At 41.5% G+C, this 12519-nt stretch overlaps 2 protein-coding genes across 2 annotated transcripts; both read right to left on the bottom strand.

The window, feature by feature from the left end:
* Positions 1-219: 219 nt before the first annotated feature.
* Positions 220-5840, bottom strand: LOC127761419 (oligoribonuclease-like). Its single transcript, XM_052285711.1, has 9 exons — positions 5571-5840; positions 5193-5355; positions 4478-4588; positions 3591-3667; positions 3262-3343; positions 3055-3110; positions 2417-2503; positions 2004-2094; positions 220-907 (listed from the first exon to the last, which is right to left on the bottom strand). The coding sequence occupies exons 2-9, from the start codon at positions 5308-5310 to the stop codon at positions 786-788; spliced, it is 744 nt and encodes a 247-aa protein (XP_052141671.1). The 5' UTR covers positions 5311-5355; positions 5571-5840; the 3' UTR covers positions 220-785.
* A 3731-nt stretch (positions 5841-9571) lies between these two features.
* On the bottom strand, positions 9572-11051 carry LOC127763686 (F-box/kelch-repeat protein At1g23390-like). The gene has a single exon (XM_052288463.1). It carries the CDS (start codon positions 10997-10999, stop codon positions 9794-9796), a length of 1206 nt encoding a protein of 401 aa, XP_052144423.1. The 5' UTR covers positions 11000-11051; the 3' UTR covers positions 9572-9793.
* Between the last annotated feature and the right edge of the window lie 1468 nt (positions 11052-12519).

The raw sequence follows: 12519 nt of genomic DNA on the forward strand, positions 1-12519 counted from the left end.
CATACTAAATTGAGATGTGTACATATTCATATTTATCAATTCTTGATATAAATTATTTAATCTTCTTGGATAATGAAGAGAAACTTAGACAAGGGCAAAAGTATCAATGCAAATGATAGTCCTACTTAGAAATCATATTATAATTGCCAAAGTTCAAAAAAAAAAAAACCTATTTAGAGTGGGATTAGAACAACAATTATAATATTTTAAGTGATATTTGTTATAATGTCATCTCCCAGAGTGGGTATCCAATGTTCTGGAATAAAGATAAAGTATGTCCCCTTTTATCCCAAAATATAACGATTTGTAGTATTTAAAATTTATTCCACAATATAGCAACCTCTCCATATACTCACTTATCTCAACTATCACAACCATCTCATATTTAATTTCTCCATCTACTTCCATATCTTAACCAAGCACAACTATCTCCTATTTAATTTCACCTAATAGAATATACATGAATGCAAACAGATGTGCAAGAAATTACAGTTATATAAAGGGATATCACCTGACAAAATGGGACAATACACGGATATAACTGCTATCTCTGACCGTGATGGGCTCCCGTGCTCATAGATCCAATACCATTCACAGGTGAATAACATAGGCATACTTACATCCAGGCACTGATCAATGGACATGAAAACAAAACACGTATTTAAATACGAGGTCAAAGTGACGCTTGGAAATATTGATATGAAAAATCCATTTTCAATCATGGCTAGCATGTGAATCGATTTGCTGTCCATCATGAAGATGCCCACCATGCTCCATCCATGTAGCTACTGCTTAGATTTTTGAGGTTTGAAAATGTTGTCCTTGTAGTATTTCAGTTCAGCGATGCTTTCTTTGATATCATTCATTGCCCTATGTTTTTTCCCTTTTCGAGGAGTTCGCTTCCTTTCTGCGAAGAACGTGGCAAAGGATGTCAAGTTTCATCGATATATTTGCACGATTTATTTCACATCACAGGAGATCTTGAATTTTAGAATTTAATGATGCGTGGAAGATGCTGGCACAGCCAGCAACATGACCTTTGATAGAACAATGTCACTACATTGAACCTCAGTAGAACTAAAGCTCTAATTTGAGTTGGCGCAAAATCTAAACATCTCCTCCCTCTGTTGATTAACATAGGCGCACGTTGACTTCACACAAGGATATAGATGATAAAAACTTGAAATGCACCACAAATGTAATTATTTTGGGATTATGAAGATGTGGGTGGTAATACATAAATGCATATGAGAGAGAGAGAGAGAGAGAGAGAGAGAGAGTAAAAAAGATGCACAGTAATGAAACCTCATTAAAAAGCTTCATACAAGACAATTTTTAACAAGACCATTCAATTTCAAACTTTAGGACTTACATTTGTCAATGGAGGGAGCATAAAACAACAACTATCATGATGTTAAAATTTAACAGGGATATGTACCAGGCTAACAAATGCTGTCATTTGGCTAGTTTTTCTACTGAAACTGGAGATTTTTCTTTTTGTTTGGAAACAAACTGGAGTATTTATTCATGGCAATTGTTTAGTTACACCCTGGCTCTGTTTCATAATAGTTGTGTACTTTCACGACTTCAGTTAAGAAATCTAAAGTTTAGAAATTGCAATGATCCTACTCTTAGCTTGATTTTTAGTGTTGAGAGAGTGATTTACTAGTTGTAACGTGTCATCAAATAAGGGTATGTAAGGATCAAGATCATAGTAGGCTTGGAAGAATATTGGCATTGAATTGTTTTATTTGTCTTCTCAAACATCATAAATAAATAAAAAAAGTCTTCTCCATAGTATCATAATACGAGTTGCAATTCTTCATGGCATTGTAACACTTGAAGCAAAAATACTGTTAAGAAATAGGAAAACTGTATCCCTATTGGCAGACAAATAAGTGCAGTTACCAAATAAATTAATGGAATATCCCAGACTTGATAGGAATTAGGAAAACAGTCAAACACTAATACTCATCAGGCAGAACTTAAAAAATTTAGTTCACCTTTGGGGTACCATCTGATGCACAAAGCCATTATACTGCTCACATCAACAATAACGTGAGAGAAGATGGCTGCAAGCTGCGGCATATAATTCTGTAAAGAAAAGTATAAAATAGAAATATCATCCTCCAAGGGATTATAAGTCATATTTAAAATGGAAAAACCTTGCAAAAATGATCAATATGTTATGCCTAGTATCGCAAGAAATATTGAGCATATATTTGTGCAATAACATGCGTTCAGAGTGAAGAATTCATAATGGGCAGATGTGTTGGTCCATGACCAGAAAATGTCCCCAGAAAAAAATGCTCATCTCACTGTGTATCATTTCTCACTGTGTTGCACAAAGTAAAAGAAATAAAGCATCAATATCCCAGCTAGTATATGACACCTCTAAAGGGCAATTCTTACTAACCTTCAAAAATAGTAAATCCACATAAACAGAATTCCCAGCTATTAATGGAGGAGATGAACCAACATGCTTCTTAACAAAATCTAACACCTGCAAATGGACCAACAGAAGTTTCTATTACAAAAACATTAGTGTAACTATGTAATCTTTCAAGATACACATTAATTTATATCTTGTCATGAGCAAGCCACAGCCAAGGAGGATGCAAGGGGCTCAGACAGGGAACGCTACCAGCAGCACCTAATTAGGATTTAAGATTTGTGCAGTTATCTCTAGCTCGTTACATAGTCATCATTCCATCAGGGAGTCAAGTAGACTAACCCCTGTAGTTCTGGGCGTAAACTAGACCTATAGGAATACAATATATTACTAGAGCCACTTATTCTGACAAATATCATATTATTCAGAATGAGGATAAGTAAATGAAACTATACTGCAAATTTAAATCATGATGACTATTTGATATAAATACATTTACCAAAATGTTATACGAAATGTGAGTTTCAAGTAGCAAATAGGCAACTAAAGAAGTCCTAAACTACACCAAAGGTTTAAACATTGAGACATATTGGTTGAGTGATGTAACTTCATAAGCATGTCTACCAATATGTTGAAAAATACGAGGGTAAACATATGCATACTTGTGTCTCTGCGTCATGCTCTGAAATCGTACTCTGTAGTACTCTCTGTGTCAATCCTACATAAGTTTCACATGTCATAAGATTAATATTTAGAAAATTAACACACAACAAGAAAATGGTACTTTGAATATAACAAACAACCTCTCTCTTAATGAAATGATACGCAGATCTCCTGTGTATTCAGGAAAAAAAATACAAACAATTTACCACTAGCTGCATGATGAGTTTTGCACCATTCATCCATGTTATCTAACAGATCTTTCTTCTGATTTATAACCAAATCAGGGCCCTGCATAACCAAAAACAGTCATGTCATAATATTCAATTGGCACCTGAACAAAGAACTAAGGAACAGACTAGATTAACAAATAGCTGTGGGTTTCATAACATATGATATTTGTAGCATTCAACGGTCACTCATCTAGTATTAATCAAAATAGCGGATGTGATGAAAAGAACACCATTGTGTTGTACGAATTACAGTATCCAGAATATATGTAGAACAAACTACGAAGGTATTTAAATTCAACTGCCACCTCTATTTGTTTTGTAAGTTTACCGTCCGTTATGATGCAAGCTATCTCCAATATCCGATCCTTTGCAACATCCAAACCTACATTATCCAATAAGTGAGTTCCCATTAGTCCTACCTAATTATTTTAGGTATGATGTAAAAAAGACAAAACATGATCTGAAATATATTTCTTTTAACTATACATAAAACAATTAATTGAGAGAAAGAGATGCAAAGAGTGATTAAATTCCCAACTGCAGCAACCATCATCAGATCAGAAATCAAACAACATTTAGCTATCACTACCAAAGTTCCAGTATTATCCTTCTTATTGGATGTTGAAGACCACCAACTAACCAGTTATATAGGATATAGGAGATCTGGAGATAACCATATTTGGTTCGAAATTTGTTCTGTTGTTCATTAGAATCCAAGATTATAGCCCGACTAATGAAACCCACACATCAGAAATTTGATGTATGTCTCCCTTTTCACAATGAACAAGTGAACAATGGCTTGACACCATGTTAATAGACCACTGATATTCTGTGAAAAATGCTATATCATCCAGACCGAACAAGTGAACAATGGCTTGATACCATGTTAATAGACCACTGATATTCTGTTAAAAAATTACTGCTATATCATCCAGACCACTGAGCAATCTTGAATGATTTGTCATTTACATATCAACTGTGTGCATATATACTTATTAAAGGTCCATTAATAACGAAACGATACCATATCTCTCCTTAGAGAAACATTATAATAAAAATAATAAAACATTCTATTCTGAAGCATGATAAAAACACAAACTGTTAGGACGAAAAAAGTAATGAAAATGCAACATAAAAATGAATTCTTCCCATAATGTTGCAAGATAAACAAGTGATAACTCAAAAAACACACCAGTCATTTCCAAGTCTATCCACACCAAAGGCATCTGGTAATCACCAGATGATGATACAAGAGATCCTTCATCGTAATTTAGTACCAACGTGTCACTCAGCACATTTTCACCTGCATGGTGGATGCAATATCTAACCCCATTAATGAATATATATTGATTGAGAATAAGAAATTCAATGGAAAGAATCGTATAGACATGAACATAAGTGTCAGTTGTAGTTACAGGTAAGAAAAAGGGTCTTCCTTACATGTATCATAATGCTTTCATTTGCTTAATGAAAATTCCTTTATCTAATAAGATACATACCATGACGCTGGTAGACATGCTTATGGAACAAGTCCATTGTAAATAAATTTTCAACATAACAGAAAAGGAATTTATTCAAGATCAAACATCAAATATTCTAAAACATATAGGGCATGTGGTTATAATGTCAAAAGAGCAAAACATTTTGCAAGGCTAACTGAATTCAGTACAAAAGTAGGCACCGTGGTTTGCTGGTTTTTTTTTTAATTCAAGTTAAATTGTAGTCCAGTGAACCCCCAGGCATACTATACAAAATGTAACTGCTTAAACTAAGAATACTGGAGTAAACATGAGTTACAGTAGCAATTCTCTATGCAGGAATAAAGCAGCGGAAATCTATATCAGCGTAATGCCGTAATCCATTACTTAGTTTACTTTAGAAGAACAGGGGTAACAATCAGGTTTTACCGGCATCAGCCTCTTTGATGCTGGAAGATGTTTGGATCAGTGCTTCTTCTGTATCATCTGCTCCACCACCTTCACCATCTAGATGAAGAACCAAGAACTTGTTCGCAAGCTCACTCATCTCCCAAATTTCTCTTTCAGCTAATTTAATCCACGCACCAAACTTCTGAAAAAGAAAACGAGCACAGATTGAATACCATCAAACACATGTAGGTCCTCGGAGGTTCAAACAAATTAGCTGCCTAGTAGTGGATACATGCAAGAAAAGTAAAGCTAGCATATCACTACCTCTTTCAACATCGTGTTTAGGAAGTTGTCACCATATAGTAATATATTAGTTAATCTTTGTACACTTCGCCCCCAAAAGCAAGAACGCTTTACCTTTCCCACCCCTACTCTGAGGTTTACAAGCTGCACGAGGAGATTAAGGCCCCGCCCTTGTTGAAATTGCTCGATAACAGACTCCTCCTCCCTCGGCGAAGGTGCGCACCGGCGGTCGGCGGTCGGCGGCCGACAGCGGCAGACGCGGAATCGCACGCACGGCCACGGAGCAACCGAGGCTGAGGTTGGTTTAGGGAGGAAGCGCCGCCGGGGGACGCCGGAGAGCTGGTGGCCCTTTCCCCACCGTGACCAACCTCGGTGGACTTAAGTTGGGCCAACATCGGTGGCTTCGGCCCAACAGAGCGGAGCCGAACTGCAATGAAAAAAAAAAAGGAAAACATCCAATTTTGGATGGTGGTTTCGTTCCACACGACAGGTTGACATGGTCTTCATCTGTTGTAGCTCCTACGTGGTGCTTATATGTCATTACAGTTATAAACAAAATATAAATAATTCATGAGTCCCATCTACCAGTGACATAGCTAATGCCAGTCCAGTCCTCCTAAGCAATTGTTGGTGGTGGCGTCTTTGTTTGCTGAAGCTCCTTTGCTACTGCCGCCGATGTGCCACCGGCCTTCTCTCACAACCCGCCATCATGCTTCAAGCTCCTTGCGCATGCAACAAGGGTGATGAGGGAGACAAGGGACAACTTAGAGACTGTGTGGCGAGTGTCTCCTAGAGCTACATTCTAACAACTGGTGCAGATTGTTGTCATGGTCATTGCAGCACGCAGTCGTGAAACCGTGACCGCCGATGACGCGCTCATGTACCTAGTGGTCGCGGGCCTATGGGTCTGCCACGTAGGCTTGGCTGCCTCGAACATCGCAATCCATGTCTGCGATAAGGTCCCCCGAGTACATGCCGTGGTGTTTGATGTCTCTGACGTTGCCATTCTCGTTGTACCTTCAATCATCCCGTTACTTTGTTGCTACACCTCGTCCTACTCACCATCTCCGACATCAATGATGACATCGAGCCAGAGAAGATACTACAAAACAAAAATAAATGCCTTTGGGTCCAATTTCGTGTGTGTGTCCCTGCGGATTAGCGTATCCGTATCAATCAATTCTAAATTGCACAAGTTTGTACTCAGTAGGATCGAATATAAGGACCAACCTACCAGAGAGGGTGAATGGTACGAACACTAAAAACCAAATCCTTTTGTAGAATTAAAAAACCCACAAATCTGGTGGAGTGGAGATGCGACCGGTCAAACTGCTGGATCAATGTTTGTTAGACTATTAATGTGCCGCACTACCTTGCCGCTAGTCAAACCGCCTTGGAGCCTCCGGCCAGACTACTCGTCTGTTGTCTACTCGCTACCGCCAATTCGACCGCTTGCTTGCTGCTGGTTAGATTGCCCGCTGGTCTGGCTGTCGAGATTTAGAAAAACTAGGTGATACCTCGCGCTTTGCTGCGGAATTGATGGATGGATATATGTGAAATATTGTACAAATGATGAATGTTGAAATGTTGTGAAAATGATGTGGGGGACAAGATGATGTGTCATGCTTGTATGAAATTTAACATGTAAATTGCTAATGGGTGATGAGGTGACATACTTGCATATTGAGCTTTAGCTTTTAATAATTGCTAGTGGGTACAAAATATATAGAAAGTATAGATATGCCTCGATGAAACTCTTGAAAGTGGATCAGCTTTATTATATCAAGATGTGTTTATAAAGTAAATCACTCCCGTCTCAACTCACGAACTAGAATTGAAAGCTCAAAGCAGACTCTAAGTTTTTTCTCCCAAAAAATCGATGTATTTTTAGCCTCAACCCCTCTTCTATTTATACTCAAAACATGGTTGTTGCGGCTAGCCACAAATCCTAATAGAACTAGAAATCCTAATTACATAGGAAACCACTCAAACTAGGGAAACAACATCCTTTTACAATTCCAAACTCCAACATTTCTAAACTTGGACTCCAATCCAAATTTAGCTCTGCTTTTCATACAGACGCTTGTATGTGATATGGAAACCTATGTTACTACTGTTTTCTTGTTCGAGTCCAATCAAATATATATTATTATGATTATCTCTATCTCAAGATACATGCCTTAGACATGAAACAGGTAAATGTTTTTTATTTAATTGTGATGAAATGTTGATCACTTGTACTTTAATTATTTAGATGAAATTGTGGTCTGGGTAGTGCTAATTAGATTAAAGGGGGTTTTGCATCGCTTATGATACATGACCTAGTGGATGCATGGATTTGTGTGGCCAAATTGGGTATGATGTTGGTTTCATAGTTGGAAAATAATATAGTACTATAAAAGATACCCGTGCATTGCAACGGGATAAACTAATTTTATGATAAACATTGCATGATTAAGGTTCAGTTTTCATGATATGACTATTTTCCAAATTATCAGGTCAATGTAAAGAACCAAACCCTAAAACAAATAAATAATTTAATAGTCCGAATTACCTATTAGATCTTAACCAATTCCCCCAGAAGTGATCAAGGATTTGGTAGGAAATCAGATCAGTGTAAGCTAGTACAAAACACATGCTACTCCGTATTGGTAAACTGTAAGGGCATGTTCAATGGTAGAGACGAGTATGGTCTCTTAAACAATACAAGATTATCTAGAGACCGCGTCTTTACAATAGTTAACACGACAAAGACTCTAATCATTAACTCAAAAAATATTCCTTTTGTTAATATTCTTTTCATTTTTTTACCCTCATGCAACCATATTTCTATATATATTATAGTGATTAAAAGTCGTTGTTAAGCCGTTGTTATACATAACAACAATGTTTTGTCTCTCCTCTTTCTCTTTCTTCCATATCAACGAGTATTTCTAATTAGCAACACTAATAGACCACTATTGACAACCATTATATATACCCTAACAATCATATTCAGAGATTAAATTTTCTCTCTGGAACAATCATAATCACAAAAGAAATAGTAGAATGCATAAAATCCGTTTCCTTAAAATACAAAATCTGAACCGAGAATATGCGGGATCCCCTCCGAAAGAGCTAAAAGGCGATCAGCCGCGTGCCCCCCCCCCCCCCGGCGCGGCGAGGCACATGGCGTGCGCGGAGGGGGCTGCGCGGCAGCGTGTGGCCGCGTGCGTAGGTTGGGGCCCGCTGGTTTTTTCCGTTGGTTTTTTTCCCTTTTTTGCGGTTTTCCTTTTGGGTTTTTTTTCTTCCGTTTTTTTTTCTGTTTTTTTCCTTTTCGGTTTTTTAAAGCATATACGTATACGTATATATACAAACTTTGTATATGATATATATAAAGTTTGTATACACGTACGTACGTATATAAAGTTTGTATACTTGTATACGAATATACGCGATGTTTTTTTTGTTTTTTTTATTTTTTAATACGTATGTATACAAAGTTTGTATACTTATATATAAAGTTTGTACACGTCGTATACAAAGTTTGCATCTGTGTATATTTTTTTATACATCAAAAAAAATATATATAGTAGTAATACTAGTAGTAAAATTGGGGAGAACCATCATTGCCAGAATGCCGGTTGTGAGAACGACCTAAAATTGGGGAGAAATTGGATAGGTTAATTCAACGAGGAAATACTGAAGTACAGTAGCGTGGATGAGGAGGGAAGGCTAGAGAGTAGTCTCTTCTGCTTCTACTTGCGTTTATATTTGAGTTTGACAAACCTGACTCATCACGTTTACAAAATCGTACGGTTATCACGTGCGATAACTTTCTTATTTTTTAAAACCACAGTATACCTCACCGTAACCACGGGGTCACCGTAACCGCGGGGTTACTGTGATAACCGCTAAACCGTGAGGTGATGGTAACGCCACCAAAAACGGTTTGGTGAACCTGACTGACTCCTCGCCCAAGGCTTGGCTTCTGGACGAACATGGACTCCCGGCCTGCTGCTCGAGACGCGGACGGACCTGGACTCCCAGATGCATGCACAGGACGATTTAGGACGGAGGGAGTATCGTACTATACTACTAGTATTAACCTAAAAAATGATAAAAGCACAATAGTATGTAAACTACGATCTCTTTGGTCTTTGTCTGACCAGCAACACCTAACAAGTATCAAGCTGGTCAAATTTGGTTGGCCCGACCCATGAAATCTTGTTCTTGTTTGAACGGCCGGTAAGAAACAGTTATTGAGCACTAATTAACCAATCACCATCTCATTTCATCATAACATCATTAGATGGCGTACTGTACATACATGCACGGAGCAATAGGAGTAGATAACATCATTTGTTTGGAGCCGACGATGATCCGCAACACGCAAAGACGACGACGGCGGAGGACGACGTCGACATGGCTGCAGCAGCTGCCGGCGGACACGGCAACCACTCCCACTCCCACCTACTACCGCCACTGCTACGTTTCCCCCACGTCTTCTCATGGCGATCGTTCTTGCTGTCACTGTCACTGTAACTGCCATGGCCGCCACCAACCCCAGCGTCCACGAGCTCGTACCTCACCGCCCCCTTGCTCGGCTCCGACGCGTTGTACACGTACCCGCTCGCCGCGCCGGCCGCGGCCGCGGCAATGCTGCCGGCGCCGCCGAGCCTCTCCGACATCTCCGGCGGCATCGATGTGTTGTTCGCCTCGGCGTCCAGCAGCAGCGTGTCGCCGTCCACGCCCCAGAGCGAGACGTTGCCGCCGCCGCCTCCGGCCAGCACGAGGAGGCGCTCGCTGGCGCCGCCGCCGCCGCTCGTTGTCACGCCGCAGGCCGCCCATGACTCGACGGAGGCGGTGTTGTTGCCCTCGGGCAGCTGGAGCTGGCGCGCCGGCCCCCACTGCCTCGCCGCCGGGTCGAACCAGCTCGCCCACCCCGTTCGCCTCTCCACCACGTACACCCGCCGCTCCGAGGCGGCGGATGACACCCACCTCGACGCCAACGGCGCCGGCATCGGCGGGCACGTCGCCCACCCTGCACCCTCGTCAAGAACCTCCACCACGCCCGCGGCCGCCGTCGCCCCGCACCCGCCGCCGAGCACGACCACGTGGGGACCCACCGCCGCCACGACCGGGTCGACACGCCACACCCGCGGAGGCGGCAGCTCGCGCCACGCGGCGCCGACCGCGTCCTCGGAGACGGCCATGGACGCGAGGGAGAGCGCGTAGACGCGGTCGCCGCCGGCGCAGGCGCACCGCCGGACGGGGAGCGCCCCGGCGACGCGCCACCCATCGGAGGCCCACGCCCCGGCGCGCGGGTCGTACACGTGCGTGGAGCGGCCGACGCCAGCGGCGGCGCCGTGGACGTGCGCCACGAGGCAGGGGAGGTGCCGCCGGCGCCGGCGGTGGCGCTGGTGCGCCTCGCGCGCGGCGCGGCGCCACTCCCGCGACACGAGCGCGGGCGACGCGGTGAGCTCGCCGTGCGGCACGCGCAGCAGCACGCACTCCAGCAGGTCGCCGTGCAGCACGGAGTCGGCAGCGTCCGCCGCCTCCATGGGAATGGGATTCTAGCTGCACTGCTGCTGCTTGAGGATCAGTGGATGAATTAATCGATCACCTTCTTTTGAAATGCAAATGCATTATTTAACTACTCCTATATTAACGTTAATCTGTTGGTCGAATCGTTGATGGCGCCAAGTACCTACCAACCCGACTACGACCTAACGAATGATGAGTAGTCTTCCCGGGGTTGGTGAAATATGTAAGACGTGTTGCTGACGAGTGTGTGATGCCATTCCACACCAGAGTTACTTGGACGAAATTGAAACAGGACATGCACGGAAGAAATTGAAGCATGACTAACGTTTCCTGACGGCTTCAGCAATTCATCACCTAAAATATATCAGATGACAACACAACAACACACAATATTTGTTAACGAGATTCAGTCGAAACCTAATCCCCAAAGCTCTGATTATGAACGCTCCGTTCCAACCAACATAACACCTAGCCGCTATGAATCCATAGCCACACCATCATCATCTTCTTACGTATCTACGCTACATTATAGTCGTTATAGTTACATTGTGGTGCCCACCTTACCTATGACAGAGTCTGACTCTAACTCTATCCTATACATATTCCAACTTCTAGTGGGACTAGTATATTTGAACTCCACATTGACAAATATACGTCACCTAGAAGTAATAGAATCACATATTGATTCACATGTCCTCCAGACATAGGTTGGTTCCTTTTGTAGTTTCACTGCGAGCCGATTGACGAGACTGCACTAGACTCGCCGTCGTTAAGATACTACGCTATCCTTGTAACTTCTTACTTTTAACTTTATCTGCAACAGTGCTCCATCTTCTCTCTTACTATCATAATCGTCTTGCCAAACGAAATTGGATTGCTCCTTAGCTGCCACATCATAGATTCCTCGAAGATTATGTTCACCTCCATCTTTCGTCTTAAATTTGATTTTATCTATTCTATTCTATGGCCAGATAACCCATGTCATGACTAAAGAGGCAAATCAAAGTCACCAAATTATTGAAGAGAATCCTTTTCTTCCATGTTGTTTTATGAACTGAGCTAAACAAATCCAACATCCATCCTTTTCGCATCCTTATATTGGACCCATGACACTTTGAGAAAAATCACCGTTGTCTTGAATCACTCGAATAAATTACCATCATAACGCTTTCTCTTTCTCTTCAATTATGGTCTAACTCCATATATTCTCAACTCGTCGTCGAGTCTCAGTTATATTATGTTTTCGCTAGATAATTCCATATACAACCTGACTAGTCTATCGCCGTCAGTCTACTCGCCATATGTCTCAATACGATCGACTTTGCCCCTTAGTCTAAACAGCTGTACTTGATCCCATCGTTCGATCCATCCTTGTCTGATCGAAAACCACGTACAACTCACATGTCGCAGCCTGCTATGTGAAGCTTTCTGGAGGTGTCAAATCTCCATGCACTAGTTGCTATTCTCAACTTAGGCCTGGTTTAGTTTCCCAAAATTTTTTACCAAAAATATCACATCGATCTTTGACACATGTATA

This window comes from Oryza glaberrima, chromosome 2 (genome assembly GCF_000147395.1).
Source record: "Oryza glaberrima chromosome 2, OglaRS2, whole genome shotgun sequence".
NCBI lineage: Eukaryota > Viridiplantae > Streptophyta > Magnoliopsida > Poales > Poaceae > Oryza > Oryza glaberrima.